This window comes from Pleurodeles waltl, chromosome 4_1 (genome assembly GCF_031143425.1).
Source record: "Pleurodeles waltl isolate 20211129_DDA chromosome 4_1, aPleWal1.hap1.20221129, whole genome shotgun sequence".
NCBI lineage: Eukaryota > Metazoa > Chordata > Amphibia > Caudata > Salamandridae > Pleurodeles > Pleurodeles waltl.
The window spans coordinates 273704650-273726324 of NC_090442.1; the positions used below are offsets into that span (position 1 = coordinate 273704650).

Consider the following 21675-nt stretch of genomic DNA (forward strand, 5'->3'; position numbering starts at 1 on the left):
TTGTGTGGTTATGCCCTCTAGAGGCTAACTGCATAGTTACATAATCATGTTTCTTTCAAATGCTATTTTCATTGTGGGGACCTCTAGGACTGCTCTAAGCATTACAGTCATATCAACATACTATAATATTTGTGATACGGAAACTTGGCCCATAATGCTTTGCAGGGCATTACTTTTACAAATCATTTTTGCTCATAACTCAGCCTGTGGTGATCCTAGGACAATGGGGCCACATTCAAAACATTGACCTCAATGTGCTCTTTCTGTCTACATCATTTCCGGGTCCCCACACTAAGTGGGGACTCCGATATATTAACCTCTACCGTCATCCATTACCTTTTCAAGCTCTCACAAGACTGGAACTTTTGTTTTATAGTTGGGAAAAATTATGCTCTATGGGCCTAGGAGATGAGCCTGGGAGAAGCTTTGTTTTAGAGGCCTTGTTTGTAATATCATTGCAGTAGGCCTGCTAGCCCTGAAAAAAGTATATGGTTACACTGCGTTACTTTTTTTTTTTTTTTTTTTTTTTTTATAGGGTTTTGCCCTCTTGGGGCTAACAAAACAGTTACATGACCATGTTTCTTACAACTGTTAATTTTGCTATGTTCCCCACTAGGTGCTGTTTTGAGCATTACAGGCTAATGCAAAAAGTTTATTTCTGATAAAGGTTTATATTATAATTGCATATGTTTTATTAATCTCTCCTTATTACAATTATGACCATGATTCAGGCCAACTTAAAATCCTTATCAAACTATGACTGTACACTCTTGATATGTTTGGTTGACCCTTCTAGTTTATTTCTCCTCTGTGGATGTCTTGTGTCTTTTTTTGGGGGGACATGTGTTAGCCAGCCAGCAACTCTGATGGTAGGGTGGTGAAAGTGGTATTCTATTGGAATTAGCATGGCAGATTTAAATTAGAATGCTAAATGGCAACATTTTCATTTTTTGCTGCAGCTAGAGAAAGAAGGTAAATGGAAGTGCTTTAGTTATAAGTAGGACCACTGTAATTATATGGCAGGAAAAGAACAGTTATGAATTTAGATTGGCAATAGCTCTAACTCAAGCACATGTGAGACCTATTGCTTTGCAAATGCTTGTTTTTCTCTGTAAGTTGTACAAATAACCAAGATTTAGATATTCTCTTCAGACTCTGCGGCATGAAGAGGATATGAAAGACATTGGCTAGTGAGATAAAAAAACACAATTTAGACATTTTTTAGAGTGAAAGATTTTCACCAAAACGGTTTCCTACCTTTGGTTCTATATTTTAACGATACAAAGTATTAATAGGTCAGCACTGATATTTTCAGTTATTCAGAAGAAGCTTTTGAATTGACCCTAAGTAATCACAAAACAGTCCTTGAATATTATTGTAATCTGACACAACAGCCACTAATTGTATTAATTATCATTTTTGTTTTTATAATTATGTTTCATTGGGACATAACTAGTAACGTGTAACTATGGAAATGGAGGCTGCCAGCACACCTGTGATGACACGGAAAGTGGCCCTGTTTGTGGTTGTCATCAGAACTACGCCTTGCTCTCAGATGGTAGAACATGCATTGGTAAGTGACTCCCTAAATCAAAATATACCTCATATTGCTCAAACTATGTGGTATATTGGAAATAAACATTATTGTTTTTGATGTTTTAAATTTAGTATAATTGTATACTGCTGTAGATTTTTTGTCACATTATTAAAATGTTGCCTTTTTCATATATTTATATGTCTGTATGTGAACATAGAATAATGTGTTCTATATCAGTTATGGTTGTTACTAACTAAAGAAAGGTAATGTAAAGACAAAGACCGGCCCATGTAGCTTGCTGTGGGTTAGTCATGAATCTGGCTGAATGTTTGTGGTCCCTCGTTTATGGTTCATTAATTTTGGGCTTGCACACCAAGACAAGAGGGTCCCAGTCACAATTTTTTAATATTTTTTTTTACACGTTAATGATCTGAGATTTGGGGGTTCCTTTCCTCCAACCTGAACTACTTGGTCACGGGATGACCTTCCTGTGCCGTATGAGTCATTGCTTTTCAGGGCGTGCAGACAGAGCTCCCGTTTCCTGTAATAGCGGACACAACATTTTTCCTGAATTTGTGGTCATCCAATCAGAAAGATTCAGTTTTTTTAATCCAGTTTTGGGTTAGAAACCTGAAATGGTCAATGGGATAAAAATCTCCCTTGTCCAATCAGAGTGGAACATTTTTCATATTTGGTCCCACCGAGGCCCTCTGCCCTGCTCCACAGACCTCAGTAATGGCCCATATATTGCTTTAATTTAACCCTCACAATTTAAAATCATAATTTCTTGAAAACCTCTGGGCAGACTTGCACCAAACCAATCAAAGGCACTTCCTTGAAGTACGTTCTACCTTTGTGCACTTTTGGTGTAATTCCGTTTAGCATTGTTTTTAAAATCTGAGAGTACAAATTTCTATGGGAATTAAAATGGGAAATGTCACTCTTGACGTCCCCCTTTTGTTTCTCCCCCACTTGACCAAGCTGCACGAAACCTGCCATGCCAAACCCAAAGTGAATGATCATTTTTACTGGAATATTTCATGCAGAATTGTTGAACAATGCCAAATGCATTAAGAAAAACTAAAATCCATTTTAAATGGAAACTCTGACCTAAACATACCTACACACACTACCACCACCTGGACAAGATAAGTGTGTGTGTGTGTGTGTGTGTACATACATACCTGTTTTTTTTTTAAATTCACAGCTGAAGGCCATTGATAAATGCCAGTCCTGTTTTGAGTGCAGCTACATGGAGTTTGCTTTGTATAAAATGGTTCCTGTGCAAATGGCTTGCAGCACAGAAAGATGACCCTCGCAGTAACATGTCTGATGGACAGTTAAGAAGGTGTTGGTCTTTGAATTTTATGTTGCAAACAAATTTGGCACTCTGTACGTGCTGTTCTCCACCATGGAGGTCATGAAGAACCTAAATTATGTGTCTGGGGCTACCCACAAATTAATATTTTAAATAAATTAACAGGCATCAAACTTTGCTGCATTGGAAGAACTGCAACTTTGCAAAGACGGACCACATTGACACTGAGGAACTGGGAGGAATACGGAGTCTGGTTTCACCTGAAACACACAGCTGAGGGCTATTCATGAATGCCATTCCTGTTTTGAGAGCAGACAGTTTGGTTTGTATAAAATGGGTCCCGGGGCCAATGACTGACCCCAAAGGATGATGACCCTTGCAGAAACATGATGTTTGTTAGACAGTTAGGAAGACCCTGGTCTTTGAATGTTACGCTGCAAACATGTTTGGCACTCAGTACCTTCTGTGCTCCACAGAAGATCTCATGAAGAGCTAAACATATGGGCCTGGGGCTAAGAAAAATGAAACATTTAAGACAAATTAACTGTAATCAGGTTTTGCTCCATAGGAAGATCTGCAACTTTACAAAGCTGGGCCACGTTGACAAGAACGCACTGGGAGGGCTACGGAGTCTGGTTTCACTTGCAAATCACACCTGAGTGCTATTAGTGGAAACCAGTCCTGCTTTTAGTGTAGCTGCCTACAAATGTATTGGTAAATATATAGATAGATATACTGAAACCACAGGCTTTTGGGTCTAACAAGGAAAACCATTGAAATTCACCAATTATGGTTACAAATACACACAACAAATGCCCTAACTTGCACCACCAACCATGTTATTCTCTGAAAAGCACCTTTTTGTTTCTGTAATGTTGTCAAATTTGTGTTTGGGTTTGGTGGAGTCAGTTATGGTGTCCGTATGCATTGGTAACCATAGCTGGCAAATGTTATTGTCTTTTTTATGGTGTATTTAATTTCCAAGTGTTGGCCTCTGGGACCGGCCGGCAGCCAGCACAAGCAACTAAGTCAAAATGTTATGTTATGTGTATTTGTAAAGTGCACTATCACCCGCAAGGGCATCCTGGCACATAGCTATTGTGTATGCCTAGCCCTGCCTAGAGTAGGCTGGCTAATTGAAAAGCCAAGTCTTCAGCGTCTTTCAAGATTCAAGAAGGGAGAAGCAGAGTCTCTTGTGGAGTGGGTGGCCCTTCCATGATTGAGGAGCAATGCAAGAGAATGCCTATGCTTTTGACCTGGTTCTGTGTATGTGTGGAATGTGTGTGAGTAGGAGTCCTATAGAGCAGATGTGTCTTGGTAGTCACTGTTCAGGTAGGTGAGGTCTGAGTTGTGTCATGCCTTGAATGTGTGGGTGGAGTTTGAAATTACCATGTTTGTTGATCTGGAGCCAGGGGAGGTCCCTAAGGTATGGTGTGATGTGAGTGTGACGTTGTAGTGTAGCCATTTTTATTATAGCTTTATGCGCGTTTGCTTAACGTATTAGGCCTCAGTGCACTTTGCCCTTGATGCATTTTATTCAACCTTGCACTGTTATTTTACAATAACCAGTTTCACGGTCTTGTTTTTATTTCATTCTATCACACTGTTTAGCTTACTTCAGCACTGTGTTCTCAACCAATACATTCTTGCTTGCTCTGTGCTTCAGTCAAGGATACAGTCTGGTACATTGCCGATAGACGTGGTAGAAGTTTAGTCTTTGGGGTTCGTGGGAAGTACACATCCTTACGTAGGGACGTTTCTTAGAACATCGGCATGTTAGTTATAAAACACTTTCTAGTCCTAGTACACGTAAGAGGGAGATTCCGACCAGGAACCCACAACTAGATGCTGACTGCCCCGTTGCAGATGCTGATGCAGATTACAGGCCTTTGCGCAGGTATGAGGGTTGATGTCCTCCCGGGGGAACCTGAAAGGCAGGCTTAGAACTTCACAGGCTGTGCTCAACATATAACTTAGAGAGAACATAATCTAGTTGCACTATGATAGCTTTATTCTTGTACTTCACTCTCCTCGTTACTATTTCAATCCTATTGTGTTGTATAGTTCTGGTTATTGCAGCTCACGCTTTGTTATCTAAAATGCAGTTGTTTTATTAAACCAATCTTTAAAACTCAAACTGCCTTTGTCATTTACATATGAGACCGCACTGTGTACGAGAGAACCGGTTGTGACCTGAGTGACCACGACTTCCCTGGGAAGTACTAAGATGTCATGCGCTCGGCTGCCCAATTGTCTCTTCCCTTTGGGAGAGATGAGGCACTGCTAGTTAGCCGGAGCAAAAACCGGGTTTGGGGTGACAAGGGTCCTTCACCGTGGGTCAGACTTAGTCCCCCACACTGTGAACGATCTTGCCACCCAAAAATCCAGTATTCTCATTAGGATAATGAGAGCCTACGCGACATGGCGCCGCCAACGTTTGGTCTGGCTCTAATTTTCGGGTCCACTGGTTTCTCTCGGTCTCATATAATATAATGATCCCTCAGTTCCTTCAGCGGAGACGTCCGTGGCACTGAGAATTTCCACCACTGCCGTATAGGTAACCCTATCTACAGCGGGTGGTTGTTCAAGCTTGAACCTTAAAAGGAAAAAAAAAAAACGTCTTGGTGTGCTTTCTCTGAATTCTGGTGGTTTTATAATGGCGAATCCCCAGGTTGTACAAATAGCTCTTAACATGAGACAACCGCTCACAGCACATTTGCTAGCACATGGCCTTATGGCCCAGGGTGGTCCAGCCACGCTTGTGGTGGACGCCCACGCAGCATATAGAACAGAACTGTTTTACTCTTGGGTCATACTTCCAGCAGTTGATGGGAACACAAATACATTTCATACATACACAGTAGCGAACGCGATTGGACAATACAGCGCTTACGCATACTTAGAGATACCTCTATCTTATCAAGAACATAATAATTGGCTTGATGGCGCCCTACCCTATACAATATTACCAGTAAGGTTAGGTCCACTAAGCAATGATGGTCCTACCTGGCCTTTATTGGCCACATATACACCACATCCTGCGGCTGCTAATATGGCGGTGGCTGAGGTTCGACGCTTATATACTGAACTAATAGCAATATATAGACGATTAGTACAATTTGTGATGCAGACACTAAATACAAACCCAGCGCGTGCTGCTCCAGCACAACCACATGTAGTAACACCAGGTATAAATCCGGTGACTGTACACTCTATTATGGGTAAAGTACCAGCAGAACGGGAGGAGACTCCATTTTGGCTAGCACAGAAAATTAATACGCTGGAAGCAGTATCTCCCCATACGGGACCTCAGGACAAACATAGAATACTAACTATGTGTTTACCCTTTGGGATGGTTCCCACAGTGGAACATTGTAATACATGGGGCACGGTATTTGCCACGCTCTATACAACAGCACACGGTACACCGACATTAGCCAACCTACCGGAAGTGCTTAAACAAATTCAAGATGAATATGGGGCTGCCCCGGCCTTAGATTTGGGAATGCAACTGATGGGCAACTTTGCCACGGTTTCTTCAATAATCCTAAGCAATCTTAAAGGGATAGCAGTTGCACTTGCAGTGCGCATGCGTCTTCGTGACGTCCTGCAACAAGATCAGGAGCGGGAACTGCCTAAAATAATAGCGGAAACATATTCCAGTATCGGTCGAGATAGCCTAGGGGCTAGACCACAAAAACCCAAATTTCAGGGAAAAATTAATAAAGATAATACTAAACAGCAACCTGAGGGTAATAAGAAGCGCTGGGAGAAAAAACAACAAACACCGAAAAAAAGAAAGGGGAGAATCTCCATGTACGGAGACCCCACAGAATAGGTATAATCTCAGAAATAGAGATAATATAAAAACGCCTGATAGATATCAATATACTGATACACACCAATCTCGTTCCTTTCAGGACTCATCGGAAAAGAGAAATGAGAGAGGTGGGCGGTCAGAGCGGAGAACAGAGTACGTGAAACCGAGACAGGAATCACAATGCTCTTCCGAGGTTTTTGTCAAGAAGGAAGAGAAACCAAAACTAAAAAAACAACAGTTTAAAAAGAAAAAGGTGGCGGCAGTCTCAGTTAGACATGCCACACAGGAAGAGGGTTCTCTTGAAGAACAAGACATGGGCCCTAGCACTGCTAGACAGCGCGGCAGAGGTCACAATAGTTCGCCGGAATCTTCTAGAGCATCTGGAGGTGAAAGCAACTGATGACTTCATACATGTAGAAATAGCAGATATGCGTGTCTCCGAACCCGATCGGGTGTATACAGTGACTTTACAATTGGAAGGAGACATTGAGCGCACTATACACGCAATCTTTTGGGATTGTGTAGTTAAGATAGGACATCTTGCTGGCCGAACAAGATTGGCCGCCTGATTTTGTCAGCACCTGCCCCGAATGGGAGGAGGTTATTAAACCTTCCTTATCGCCCCTTGTTCCAGAGGAACTCGCAGAGTCTTATTCGATTAAATGGGCTCTTGCACAAGCACCTGCCTTATATAGAAATCACGTAGGGTGGGACAGGGATTCTCCATACCATGTAATTCCCATTAAAGGTGATCCTCAGCCACAACTGCAGTATCCAATAAAACATGAAGCAAGGGCACCGGTGAGAGAAATACTTACACAATTGGAATACCAGGGGGTAATTGAACCCTGTGTCTCACTGATGAATAATCCCTTATTCCCTGTTGCTAAACCGGACCATTCATATAGAATAGTCTTAGACTACAGACATTTGAATGGACATACCCGCACATATGCTATACAGAACTCGCATAGCGCAGCACTAATGAGCAACATTGTGCGAAAAAAACATAAAACAACTTTAGATATCTCGAATGGATTCTTCTGCCAGAATATCGCTCCTGAAAGCCGAGATTTAACAAGCTTTAGCGCACTAGGCTCCCAGAAAAAGTTCTGTTGTTTGCCTCAAGGGTATAAGAACAGCCCGGGACTTTTTGCGGCTCGTGTGATGGCTATTTTACACGAGTTAGACCCTGAAGCGTTGTCATATGTGGATGATATATATCTCACGGATGATGAGTTACTACAACATTTAAGACGGGTAGCCCGCATTGTTGTGGGGTTTGCCGAAGTCGGCTACAAATTTAACTTCAAAAATTGCCTTCCTCAGCGTCATATTCCTGGGATATGAGCTGTCAAATGAAGATAAGAGCCTAGAGCCACAATTTTGGGAAAATGTGCCCAATTGCAACCACCAAATACGATTAAGAAACTTCAATCGTTGTTGGGCTTTCTAAATTTTGGCAGAACATACATTCCTGATTATGCTACACGCATAAAACCTTTATATGAATTGATACGTCCTGATTTTTCAAGCAAATTCTGGACAATTGAACATACACATACCCTTAGGGAGTTACAAGCAGATCTGCTAGCAGCGAAACATTTACACACACGGGACAATAAGACGCATTTGGTCATCAGCGTGATAGCTGGGGCCATTGGGTTTACATATGTCACATTTAAAGAGGGTGAGACAGTCCCGATAGGATACAAGTCACACTTGTATTCTGCTGCTGAACAACGTTTTGCACCCACAGAGAAAATTCTCACTGCTGTACAAATTCCTGTTATTAAAGAAAGACCTCTTGCCCAGGGGAAACACATTATTGTCGTTTCTCCTATTCCGGCCCTCGAGGCTGTTACAAAAGCTAGCGTCCCGAACGCGAAAGCACTTCACCTGCGATGGCTATGTCTTTAACAGCCACTGACGTAGATTACATTTTTGACCCAAAGTTACAAACTCAGGAATTTCTGCAATATGAAGTTGAATAGCCAGTTCCTGCCGACACGTTGCCGATTGATCGATATCAAGTAGTCATGTACACCGATGGCTCTGCGCAACCGGCGATTGGAACAAAACACCAATATTCTGCTGCATGTGCGGTAGTGAGCGGCTATATGGAGGAGGAGAAATTCTGCCCCCAACATACCTATACGCAAACTCTAGGGGATTGTACGGCACAATTGGCTGAGCTAAAGGCTCTACTGATGGCACTAGAACATACGGATCCGACGCAGTTCACACTGATTGTTTGTGATTCGTATTATTGCGCCCAGTCTTTAAATGAATATCTACATTACTGGCGCTTGAATGGGTTCAGAGATTCAAAAGGCAACACCATAAAACACAGACTACTGTGGGGGAAGGTAGCAGACCTGAAAGAGACGCTACCCAAAGTCCATGTTGTGCATACACTTGGACACCAGCGTGTTGGAATACACGTTGTTGGAAATACTTTGGCTGATGAAGCCGCAAAATCGGCAGCAGCAGTTTCCACTGTAGCTGCAGTGACTTGTTAGAGTTCCAAACCAGACACAGAGATTATGGCTGCCATAAAAGCTACGGTTGATGGGACGCCTTACCCAAAAGGATTTCCAAATAAATATCAATACTTCATGGGAAGTATGCTGAATGCTGAAGTTAAAATTCCTAGCGTAGGCGTATGCGACATCCCCAATAAAGATGTAATATCACAATTGATTAAAGCAGTGCATGAGGGAGTGGCATCTGCACATGCTGGCGTGGCAGCTACAATATCGTTATTGCAGGCCCGTTACTGGTGGCCTGGTCTCTATAAAGAGACTAAGCAGTACGTCCTTTGCTGTGATATCTGTCAACAAATTAAGGTTTCTACAGCTGAGCGCCCGTCGCAGACACCCCTCTTAATATCTAACAGACCATTACAATTTGAGTACTTGGATCATTGCGGTCCACTAACACCAGATAGTGCATACAAATATATACTAGTCGCTGTAGATTTTTGCTCCAGATTTGTATGGGTGTGGCCACAGCGCTCGGCTGACGCTCGGACTGTTATTAAAGATTTGCGAGTCTTTGTCGGTACATATGCAGTTGCGGCATTCCATTCGGACCATGGCACTGCTTTTGCCTCAAGGGCATTCAGGGACACCATGGCTTCATTGGGGGTCCAGCTTCAGTACTCGTCTCCATTTCATCCCGAGGGAAATTCTGTCGTGGAGCGATTAAACCGCGATTTAAAGCAATCCTTAACAGCCAGAGTCTTAGGTACGGGTCGTAGTTGGCTAACCCACCTGTATGGAGTTCAGAGAGCACTAAATAACCTGCCTAGAAGGTCCCTGGGGGGTCGTACTTCATATGAGTGCCTGTTTGGAACACAAATGTTTGTTCCGGATCTTGATGGTCCTGGTGTGGAGGCGGCGGAAACACCTTTTGACATAAATGACCGTGTCACTGTTTTACAGGAATTACAGCAGTTCCGTGAAGATAACTCTTCTAAAAGTGCCGCCTCCACAGGAATTAAGGATACGCCAGTAACACCTACCGGCTGGATTCCCAGGGTTGGGGATCTTGTGCGTGAAAAGGTTGCAGTGAAAAAATAATCTGGCCCTTCTTATCGTGCACCAGTCCCTGTGTTGGGGATACACGGAACAAGAACTGTTATTCTACCCCCGTTGCCAGGTGCCAAAGAAAATCGCTTTGTTTCTATTGACAATGTCAAGTTACAACATGTGGCCGATTCTACACAGCCGACCAAGAGGAACGTCTAGTAGTGCCCGAATCCCTCTAACTACTGGAGAAGAAGTTCCGCTTCAAGTCATCTATACTAACACTGTTGCCTCTCCGAGCTTGTGGAGGGTGGATAATGATCTAGCATTAGTTCCACTAACAACAACTAATTTAGAAACATTTGATCAAGTCACCATGACTACAGACGTGACGGATGGTGCTATCTACAGTGTACCACCGCAAGAAACACTAACTCCTCCATTGACTACGGCGACGCTTTTTGCACGAACTGCTTCTGGTTACTTTGCCGACAACAACAATGGTTTATCGGACTCGTTTGCCTCTTCGACTACTGACCTGTCAGGTCCACGTAAGCTGATGTGTTGGCTTAAAGATACGTATTTTGTTTTTCCATGGAACTATCTGTGGCTTATATTAACTATGACAGCATTTTTTCTTTGGATTGGGTTTGTTATCACCTTTTTTCTATTGATACATGGTAATTTTCTTCCTGAGAGATCAGCGGTTGAACAGGTGGAGGAGGTGTTGAAACCACATTTTTCATCACATAGGGTTCGAAGAGACTTGTCCTTTGTGAACATATCTGCGGTACCAATTCCGGATGGGATTGTGTGGGATAAAGTAATGTTTGATATATACGGGCCCACTGAGATAATTCAAATACCATATGTACTAAAATTGTCTATGAATGATACAGTAATACCAGGCATTGTATCTGATGATTGGGATGTGCAGACTGTTGATTCAATGATGACAGAATTACAATATTATACTGTCTATGAAAATGAAGACGTTTACCAGTTTAAAGAGAATTATGGTGACATGTTTTGCTATAATTATTATGGGCACCACTTCATACATAGAGCAAGTAGTCCAAAAACGATATTTGACTATACGCAATGGGTACACTGCCCAACTCCCCCGCAAGGGAGTTCCAAAACTTATTTTGATAAATGTACGTATTTTTCTGGGCATCATCAAAAGAATGCCAAGTCATATTATTTTAGGTTAACTCCAACTAAAGATAAACAAATGTTGTTGACCAACACGAAGTTCATATATTCGGATTTCTTTGTTTCCCGATTGTCAATTGAAGGTTATGAATATTGGTCAAAAAACGTTGATTTGAAAAGTGTTTGGGGAACAAAAAATTGGCAAACAAAGAGAAGAGAAACATTGTGTTCGATGGCATCTGTCGCTGTAGATACACATGTTCTGCATTAGCTCGCCATCTGGTGTTGGGTCGGAGTGTTACAAGTTGTTTTTCTTCGAAGAAGTGTTTTCGAGTCACGGGACCGAATGACTCCTCCTTCTGTGCTCATTGCGCATGGGCGTCGACTCCATCTTCGATTGTTTTCTTTCCGCCATCGGGTTCGGACGTGTTCCTGTCGCTCTGAGTTTCGGAACGGAAAGATAGCTGAAAACTGAAGATTTTCGACGGTATCGTTGCGATCCGGTTCGAGATAAACACATACGACGACGCATTGAACATCGAAGCGCTTCGGAGCCCTTCGGGGTAGATTTCGGCACACCGTCGGGGCCTAGTCGCCCCGACCGCGTGGAGAACAACGCCGATGGAACGGACCCCGTTTCGATTCTGCCCCGAATGCCACAACAAATATCCTTATACGGACCAACACTCGGTCTGTAACCTGTGCCTGTCACCCGAGCACAGCGAAGAATCCTGCGAGGCCTGTCGGGCGTTCCGGTCCCGAAAAACTCTGCGCGACCGTCGAGCAAGAAGACTGCAGATGGCGTCCACGCAAAAAGGCCCAGGGGACGCCACTGCCAACCGGCCATGGCTCAACCCAAATTCCCGGTGACCAACAATCGGCACCGAAAAAGGCCCATTCAGTGTCGAGATCGTCCGACTCCGGTCGAGACACCGGCACGCAGCCTCCTCGGGACCGAGAGAGTGCTAAAGAGAAGCATCGACACCGAGAGTTCGGTGTCGACACGGATCGACGCCGAGACAGTGGCGCCGAAGACCATAGAGGCCAAGATTTTTCGGCACAAAAGAAGAGGAAGGTTACCTCGGAGCCGAAAAGACAAACCACAGGGTTTTCGGAGCCGAAAAAAGCACCAACAGACCCAGTTTCAGGCTCGTATACTGAAGAACATTCTATGTCTTCACAAATGAAAAAACACAGATTCGAACAGGAACTGCAATCCACTGAAGTGGATCACACGCAAAAGCGTATCTTTATTCAGCAGGGGACAGGGAAGATCAGTACCCTTTCACCTGTCAAAAGAAAGAGAACACTTCAGTTTAGAGCACTAGAGGCTCCTCAGCAACAAACAGCAAAGAAGGTAACACCTCCTCCCTCGCCTCCACCTGTAACTCCGGCTTCGCCAACTTACACCCCGTCACATTCACCAGCTCACACCGCCATGAGCCACGATGACCAAGATCAAGACGCGTGAGACTTGTACGATGCACCAGTGTCTGATAACAGCCCAGACACATACCCAACTAGGCCATCACCACCTGAGGACAGCACAGCCTATTCATAAGTGGTGGCTAGAGCAGCACAGTTCCATAATGTGGAACTACACTCTGAACAAGTAGAGGATGATTTTTTATTTAACACCCTCTCCTCCACCCACAGCTCCTACCAAAGCCTGCCTATGCTCCCAGTCATGCTACGCCATGCAAAAGAGATCTTCAAGGAGCCTGTTAAAAGTAGGGCAGTAACGCCTAGAGTGGACAAAAAGTATAAGGCGCCTCCTACGGACCCTGTATTCATCACCTCTCAGCTGCCACCAGATTCTGTGGTGGTAGGGGCTGCCAGAAAACAGGCAAATTCACACACTTCTGGGGATGCACCTCCCCCAGATAAAGAAAGCAGAAAGTTTGATGCAGCCGGGAAGAGGGTCGCTGTCCAAGCAGCAAACTAGTGGCGCATCGCAAACTCACAAGCGCTGCTAGCGCGATACGACAGAGCCCACTGGGATGAGATGCAGCATCTCATTGAACATCTCCCAAAAGATCTACAAAAAAGAGCAAAACAGGTTGTTGAGGAGGGTCAAAACATTTCCAACAATCAAATACGCTCCTCTATGGATGCAGCAGACACAGCCGCAAGGACCATTAATACGTCGGTTACCATCCGTAGGCACGCATGGCTCAGAACGTCTGGATTCAAGCCAGAAATTCAGCAGGCAGTACTTAACATGCCAGTAAACGAAAAACTTCTGTTCGGTCCGGAGGTCAACACAGCCATAGAAAAGCTCAAAAAGGACACTGACACTGCCAAGGCCATGGGCGCACTCTACTCCCCGCAGAGCAGAGGATCTTATACCACCTTCCGCAAAACACCTTTTAGAGGAGGGTTTCGGGGTCAGGCCACACAAGCTAGTACCTCACAGTCCGCACCGTCCACCTACCAGGGACAGTACAGGGGAGGCTTTCGGGGCCAGTATAGAGGAGGGCAATTCCCTAGAAATAGAGGAAGATTTCAAAGCCCCAAAACCACTACCAACAAGCAGTGACTCACACGTCACTCACCCCCCCCACACAACACCAGTGGGGGGAAGGATAGGTCAATATTACGAAGCATGGGAGGAAATAACTACAGACACATGGGTCCTAGCAATTATCCAACATGGTTATTGCATAAAATTCCTGCAATTCCCTCCAGACATACCACCAAAATCACAAAATTTATCAAAACACCATTCACAGCTTCTAGAGATAGAAGTTCAAGCACTACTGCAAAAAAATGCAATAGAATTAGTACCAAGCACACAAATAAACACAGGAGTTTATTCTTTGTACTTCTTGATACCAAAAAAGGACAAAACACTGAGACCAATTCTAGACCTCAGAGTAGTAAACACATTCATCAAATCAGACCATTTTCACATGGTCACACTACAAGAAGTGTTACCATTGCTCAAAAAACACAACTACATGACAACCCTAGACCTCAAAGACGCATATTTCCATATACCAATACATCAATCACACAGAAAATATCTAAGGTTTGTATTCAAAGGTATACATTACCAATTCAAAGTATTGCCTTTTGGTTTAACAACCGCTCCCAGAGTATTCACAAAATGCCTAGCAGTAGTCGCTGCACACATCAGAAGGCAGCAAATACATGTATTCCCGTATCTAGACGACTGGCTAATCAAAACCAGCTCGCTCACACAATGCTCAAACCACACAAATCAAGTCATACAAACCCTCTACAAACTAGGGTTCACCGTCAACTTTGCAAAATCCAACATTCAGCCAAGCAAAGTACAGCAATATCTAGGAGCCATAATAGACACAACAAAAGGAGTAGCAACGCCAACTCCACAAATAATTCACAATTTCAACAGAGTCATTCAACACATGTCTCCAAATCAAACAATACAAGCAAGAACAATACTACAGCTCCTAGGCATGATGTCCTCATGCATAGCCATTGTCCCAAACGCAAGACTGCACATGAGGCCCTTACAACAGTGCCTAGCCTCACAGTGGTCTCAAGCACAGGGTCACCTTCTAGATCTGGTGTTAATAGACCGCCAAACTTACCTCTCGCTTCTATGGTGGAACAGTATAAATTTAAACAAAGGGCGGCCTTTCCAAGACCCAGTGCCACAGTACGTAATAACAACAGATGCTTCCATGACAGGGTGGGGAGCACATCTCAATCAACACAACATAAGAGGACAATGGAACATACATCAAACAAAACTGCATATAAATCATCTAGAATTATTAGCAGTTTTTCAAGCACTAAAAGCTTTCCAACCAATCATAACCCACAAATACATCCTTGTCAAAACAGACAACATGACAACGATGTATTATCTAAACAAACAAGGAGGAACACATTCTACGCAGTTAAGCTTATTAGCTCAAAACATATGGAAGTGGGCAATCCACCATCAAATTCGCCTAATAGCACAGTTTATTCCAGGGATCCAGAATCAACTGGCAGACAATCTCTCTTGAGATCACCAGCAAGTCCACGAATGGGAAATCCACCCACAAATTCTGAACACCTACTTCACACTCTGGGGAACACCTCAAATAGACTTATTTGCAACAAAGGAGAACGCAAAATGCCAAAACTTCGCGTCCAGATACCCACACAAGCACTCCCAAGGCAATGCCCTATGGATGAACTGGTCAGGAATATTTGCTTACGCTTTTCCTCCTCTCCCTCTCCTTCCTTATCTAGTAAACAAATTGAGTCAAAACAAACTCAAACTCATTTTAATAGCACCAACGTGGGCAAGACAACCCTGGTACACAACACTGCTAGATCTTTCTGTAGTACCCCACATCAAACTGCCCAACAAACCAGTTGTGTTAACGCAACACAACCAACAGATCAGACACCCAGATCCAGCATCGCTGAATCTAGCAATCTGGCTCCTGAAATCCTAGAATTCGGACACTTACAACTTAGCCAAGAGTGTATGGAAGTCATAAAGCAGGCCAGAAGGCCATCCACTAGACACTGCTACGCAAGTAAGTGGAAAAGATTTGTTTGTTACTGCCATCATAATCAGATACAACCACTAGACGCAACTCCAAAACATATAGTAAATTACTTGCTCCATTTACAAAAAGCAAAGCTAGCCTTCTCTTCTATTAAAATACACCTTGCAGCAATATCTGCATACCTGCAGACTACCTATTCAACTTCCTTGTATAGGATACCAGTCATCAAAGCATTCATAGAAGGTCTTAAAAGAATTATACCACCAAGAACACCACCTGTTCCTTCATGGAACCTAAACGTGGTCCTAACAAGACTCATGGGCCCACCTTTCGAACCCATGCACTCTTGCGGAATACAATTCCTAACCTGGAAAGTTGCCTTTCTCATCGCCATTACATCTTTAAGAAGAGTAAGTGAAATTCAAGCGTTCACAACACAAGAACCTTTGATACAAATACATAAAAATAAGGTCGTCCTACGACCTAATCCAAAATTTTTGCCAAAAGTTATTTCACCGTTCCATCTAAATCAAACGGTAGAACTACCAGTTTTTTTCCCACAGCCAGATTCTGTGGCTGAAAGAGCACTACATACATTAGATGTCAAAAGAGCATTAATGTACTACATTGACAGGACAAAGAACATCAGAAAGACTAAACAGCTATTTATTGCATTCCAAAAACCTCATGCAGGTAACCCAATATCAAAACAAGGTATAGCCAGATGGATAGTTAAATGCATCCAAATCTGCTACCTTAAAGCAAAAAGACAACTGCCCATTACTCCCAGGGCACATTCAACAAGGAAAAAAGGTGCTTCAATGGCCTTTTTAGGAAACATCCCAATGCATGAAATATGTAAGGCAGCCACATGGTCTACGCCTCACACATTCACCAAACACTACTGTATAGATGTGCTATCCGCACAACAAGCTACAGTAGGTCAAGCTGTATTAAGAACTCTATTTCAGACAACTTCTACTCCTACAGGCTAAACCACCGCTTATGGGGAAATAACTGCTTACTAGTCTATGCAGAACATGTGTATCTACAGCGACAGATGCCATCGAACTGAAAATGTCACTTACCCAGTGTACATCTGTTCGTGGCATCAGTCGCTGAGATTCACATGTGCCCACCCACCTCCCCGGAAGCCTGTAGCAGTTCAGAAGTTACCTTCAATTTTGTACATTTGTATATATATTATTTAAACCTTTAATAGGTACATTCTTACACATTTCATTGCGCGGGCACTATTACTATAGTACAACTCCTACCTCACCCTCTGCGGGGAAAACAATCGAAGATGGAGTCGACGCCCATGCGCAATGAGCACAGAAGGAGGAGTCACTCGGTCCCGTGACTCGAAAACACTTCTTCGAAGAAAAACAACTTGTAACACTCCGACCCAACACCAGATGGCGAGCTAATGCAGAACATGTGAATCTCAGCGACTGATGCCACGAACAGATGTACACTGGGTAAGTGACATTTTCATTAGAGCATGTCTCATTCCCGTTCAAATGATTTTTTAAAATGAAACAATACAACAGACTAGCTGTTTAGGCTTAGCCACAATCAGAGAATTGAACATGCCTAGTATACCTGCCCCTGCAAAAATTAATAATTGGCAGAAATACATAAATGCCACCTTTAGTGAGCTTACTGAATGGGTCCAGAATGGTACATTTAACGCTTCATTGACACGTCCAGGCGGGTGGTTAGTGTGGCCAATAGACACCAACGGGTGTCATCAATGCTTTGTCACCTCCCCGGGGTTTTCCAAACGAGTAGGTCAGACCCTCACTATATATCACAAGAACATGCTGAAATAATTACTACATATAGTGTGGGAAAATTGTGCCAGCAATGGTTAAAATCATCCTCGCTAGGTGCATTTAAGACCCATCTCACTCTCCTGTCTAATGACACTGACTTGCAAGATTTTTTGTCAGGCCCGAAGATGCCACGTTGGAAGCGTTTCTTGTATGAAGTATACAATGAAATATGGAAACTTTTCCAACAAGAGGCTGCGGCCCGGTTAAGACAGATAGATCAGGAAAATCTGAAAAAAGCATTAGCTGTTGTGGATAATGGAATTCACACCTTGTCCAACTCGATATGTATAATTAACACCATTGTTTCCTCTGCTATAGACATTATACTATCTGATATGTCTTCTTTATATCATGGACAGAGTCAGACCAGGTCCATTATGCAGTTGGGTTGGACGCTTCAGACATTGAAGGCGGGTCGCGTTCCGTGGCAGCACATCAGTGACAGGGAAATATTTTTTTCCTTTAATGTAACGCGACAACAACAACTAATAGCTAAGAAGGAGGCGACTTATGTCATGCTCAACATTGAAAAGTTAAAAAAAAAAGATTGCCTTTCACCGTGGCCGAGATTCCCTCTGCAGAGTGGTTGATACAAGGGGTTATTAATCTGCCTATTTCTACGTTACAATTCACTTCTTGTTTGAAACATGTTCCAGTAGGCAGATATGAAAAGTTGGGAGATAGTTACATCCTTGAGGTGTGGGAGCTTCCCTTCTTGTACAAATGCCTCAATGGCATGAAAGAAGTCTTTCTTAGCGGTAGTGAATGCGAGACTTCCGTCAGCCATTCAATGATTTGTAAGCAGCTCTCCTTGCATGGGGCCTGTAATGCCTCGGTAGCGAACTTGGCTTGCTATCTGAAGGGAGTTCCAGTCCCCTTGATTAAACGCACATTCCAGTTGCTTTCAAACGGCAGCTACGTCCTCCTCAACAGTGAAGACTGTTGTGGCATGCGGGCCGGAATAGTTTACGTTGTTTCGGTCACTAAGGTCGTCACTTGCTGCGGGAGTGTGCTGTTTCCCCCCACTAAATTGAGGGAGGTAGCGGATATTTGGCCTCACATTGCTACTTCCAAGGTGAATTTCGACCAGTTAAGTAGACTAAAGGCTTTATTGTTTCAGAAGCATGTGGCCCTTACATCTGCACACGAGACCTACGCACTTCAGGTGGCAAGGTCATCAGCGAAAATACAGTCCCTGTTAAATACCAACTTTCCGAGCCACTTTGGTGAAAACGTGGAACGTATATTTAATGCGTCCAGCACAGCTGGATTAGCAGATTTTTTCAAAGCCGTTGGTGTTGGTTTCATTCACACCTTTTCTTCCATATTCGGTTTAATACCTTTGGCTATTCATTCAATTTTCGGAAGCATTTTTGGGGGATTTCCGATAACTTTGGCTTTATTAGCCGGCATTTTACTATTGCTGCTGTTTTTCCGCAATGGCTGTCCCGCCGCAACAAGGACAAATGAGTGCGCTCCCATCAGCGCAGCTGTGTCGTGAACGCATGATGCAGCACTTTGGAGCAACGCTCCTGGAACATTTGGAGTGTGACTGGTCTCTGTCATTCAGACGGGTTTTGGATTGTGTGCAGCCCGTGTTTCGGTGCCGTTGGTGCTTTTTTGAACATGCACTAGACGTCTGTCTCTCACAGCGACGCCCCCCCAGTGGTTGATGCTGATCTGTTGATGTTCCCGATGAGGGCTCATTACCAGACATGCTCGCTGCGGCTGCGTTTGCTTCGAGAGGCTACATATGAGATACCCTTCCTGGAGGAAGTAGATATTGACTCGTTTACAGGCTCTACATGGGATGCCGCCTTGGTTGACACAAGGGCTTTGGAACACACCTGCTCCTTGGTAGTCTTTGGCGTGGATTTTCTGGTTTTGTCATCAGCCGAAGTGGAGAATCTCCTGCTTTCCATGACCACTGTTTTACATTGAACTTATTCTAAATTGACATTGTCATTTGAATTCGGCATTTGGCCGCATGCTTATTTTTCTAAATTGAGGATTGATATGCTTTAGTGTCTTCTTAACTTGTTGAAATTTGATAGGATTTTAATTATATTTTAGCCTAGGGCATTTTCTAGTTTCGGCTTAAACCACTTTCTAGTGGCAAGGGGAGGGTGTAGTGTAACCATTTTTATTATAGCTTTATGCGCGTTTGCTTAATGTATTCGGCCTCTGTGCACTTTGCCCTAGATGCATTTTATTCAACCTTGCACTGTTATTTTACAATAACCAGTTTCACAGTCTTGTTTTTATTTCATTCGATCACACTGTTTAGCTTACTTCAGCACTGTGTTCTCAAACAATACATTCTTGCTCGCTCTGTGCTTCAGTCAAGGATACAGTCTGGTACATTGCCGATAGACGTGGTAGGAGTTTAGTCTTTGGGGTTCATAGAAAGTACACATCCTTACGTAGGGACGTTTCTTAGAACATCGGCGTGTTAGTTATAAAAACACTTTCTAGTCCTAGTACACGTAAGAGGGAGATTCCGACCAGGAACCCACAACTAGATGCTGACTGCCCCGTTGCTGATGCAGATTACAGGCCTTTGCTCAGGTATGAGGGTTGATGTCCTCCCGGGGGAACCTGAAAGGCAGGCTTAGAGCTTCACAGGCTGTGCTCAACATATAACTTAGAGAGAACATAATCTAGTAGCACTATGATAGCTTTATTCTTGTGCTTCACTCTCCTCGTTACTATTTCAATCCTATTGTGTTGTATAGTTCTGGTTATTGCAGCTCACGCTTTGTTATCTAAAATGCAGTTGTTTTATTAAACCAATCTTTAAAACTCAAACTGCCTTTGTCATTTATATATGAGACCGCACTGTGTACGAGAGAACCGGTTGTGACCTGAGTGACCACGACTTCCCTGGGAAGTACGAAGATGTCATGCGCTCGGCTGCCCAATTGTCTCTTCCCTTCGGGAGAGATGAGGCACTGCTAGTTAGCCAGAGCAAAAACCGGGTTTGAGGTGACAAGGGTCCTTCACCGTGGGTCAGACTTAGTCCCCCACACTGTGAATGTTCTTGCCACCCAAAAATCCAGTAGTCTCATTAGGATAATGAGAGCCTACGTGACAACGTGAGCTCTGTATGGGAGGTTGAGGATGAGTCTGACAATTTGAATATCTTCCTCAGCTTCTTCATGATGTGGAAGCAGGATGCAGTGATGGTGTTGACTTGTGTGTTCATGTCCAGTTTGCCATCTGTGTGTCCGAGTTCAGCAAGCCATCAGTTGGAGTACCAGAGTGACCTTTACCTGTGCGCAATAGAAGTTAATCACAAGACTTGGCGTGCAGCCAGGCTTGTGCCCAACACTCTGCCAGTGACCAATCTCAGAGCACAAATTTGTTGTCTCCCTTTATTTGTGGAATTTTTTCACCACATGAAAGTTATAAATCATAATCAATTCATCATTTAGTCACAAAATTGCAGTTGAATCTGGCACTATAGTAGTGGCTTATGGGATCACATTTGTTTTTTGATTTGAAAATCGCACACCGATTTCTATGGTTGTTCCCAGTATGCCACTTGAGTGTCCCATGCCTCCAGGTATCAATCTGTACTCTCCCAGGGTCTCACAACTTTGAGGAAGGCCCACCAAGCTTGAGAATTGTTTTTTTCTTGAACCCAAAAAATCACTTATTTCAATCAATGTTGGATTTTCAAGATGGCTGAAGAAACATAGCCCTTCTCTAGACCAATTACATATTTCAAAAAATTCAAAGTGTGATTAACAGGAGCCGTGAGACCATCAATCCTCAGCACACCTGATAATTCAAGTTTTACTCCTCCATACAGACGAAAGCAGAAGCCCTCTTCCTCCACCTGTCCCCCTGTTCTACTGGTTCTTATGCTTCCCCTCTGCCCCTTACTGGTTTTCTTCCCACCCCGGTCTCTAACAGTTGAGTAATTTTCCCTAGTTGGGATTTCTGGTGTCCACACCTTTACAAATATCAGTCTCCCTT

The 21675-nt window shown here is 43.5% G+C and overlaps 1 protein-coding gene across 2 annotated transcripts in view; it reads left to right on the forward strand.

Annotated features, from left to right (window-relative positions):
- Positions 1-21675, forward strand: part of SCUBE1 (signal peptide, CUB domain and EGF like domain containing 1) — a 2009692-nt gene that overhangs the window by 323605 nt on the left and 1664412 nt on the right. For both annotated transcript variants that reach the window (XM_069228295.1, XM_069228296.1), the window contains exon 6: positions 1457-1573. In XM_069228295.1, the coding sequence (XP_069084396.1) occupies positions 1457-1573 (117 nt within the window). The remainder of the gene's footprint in view (positions 1-1456; positions 1574-21675) is intronic.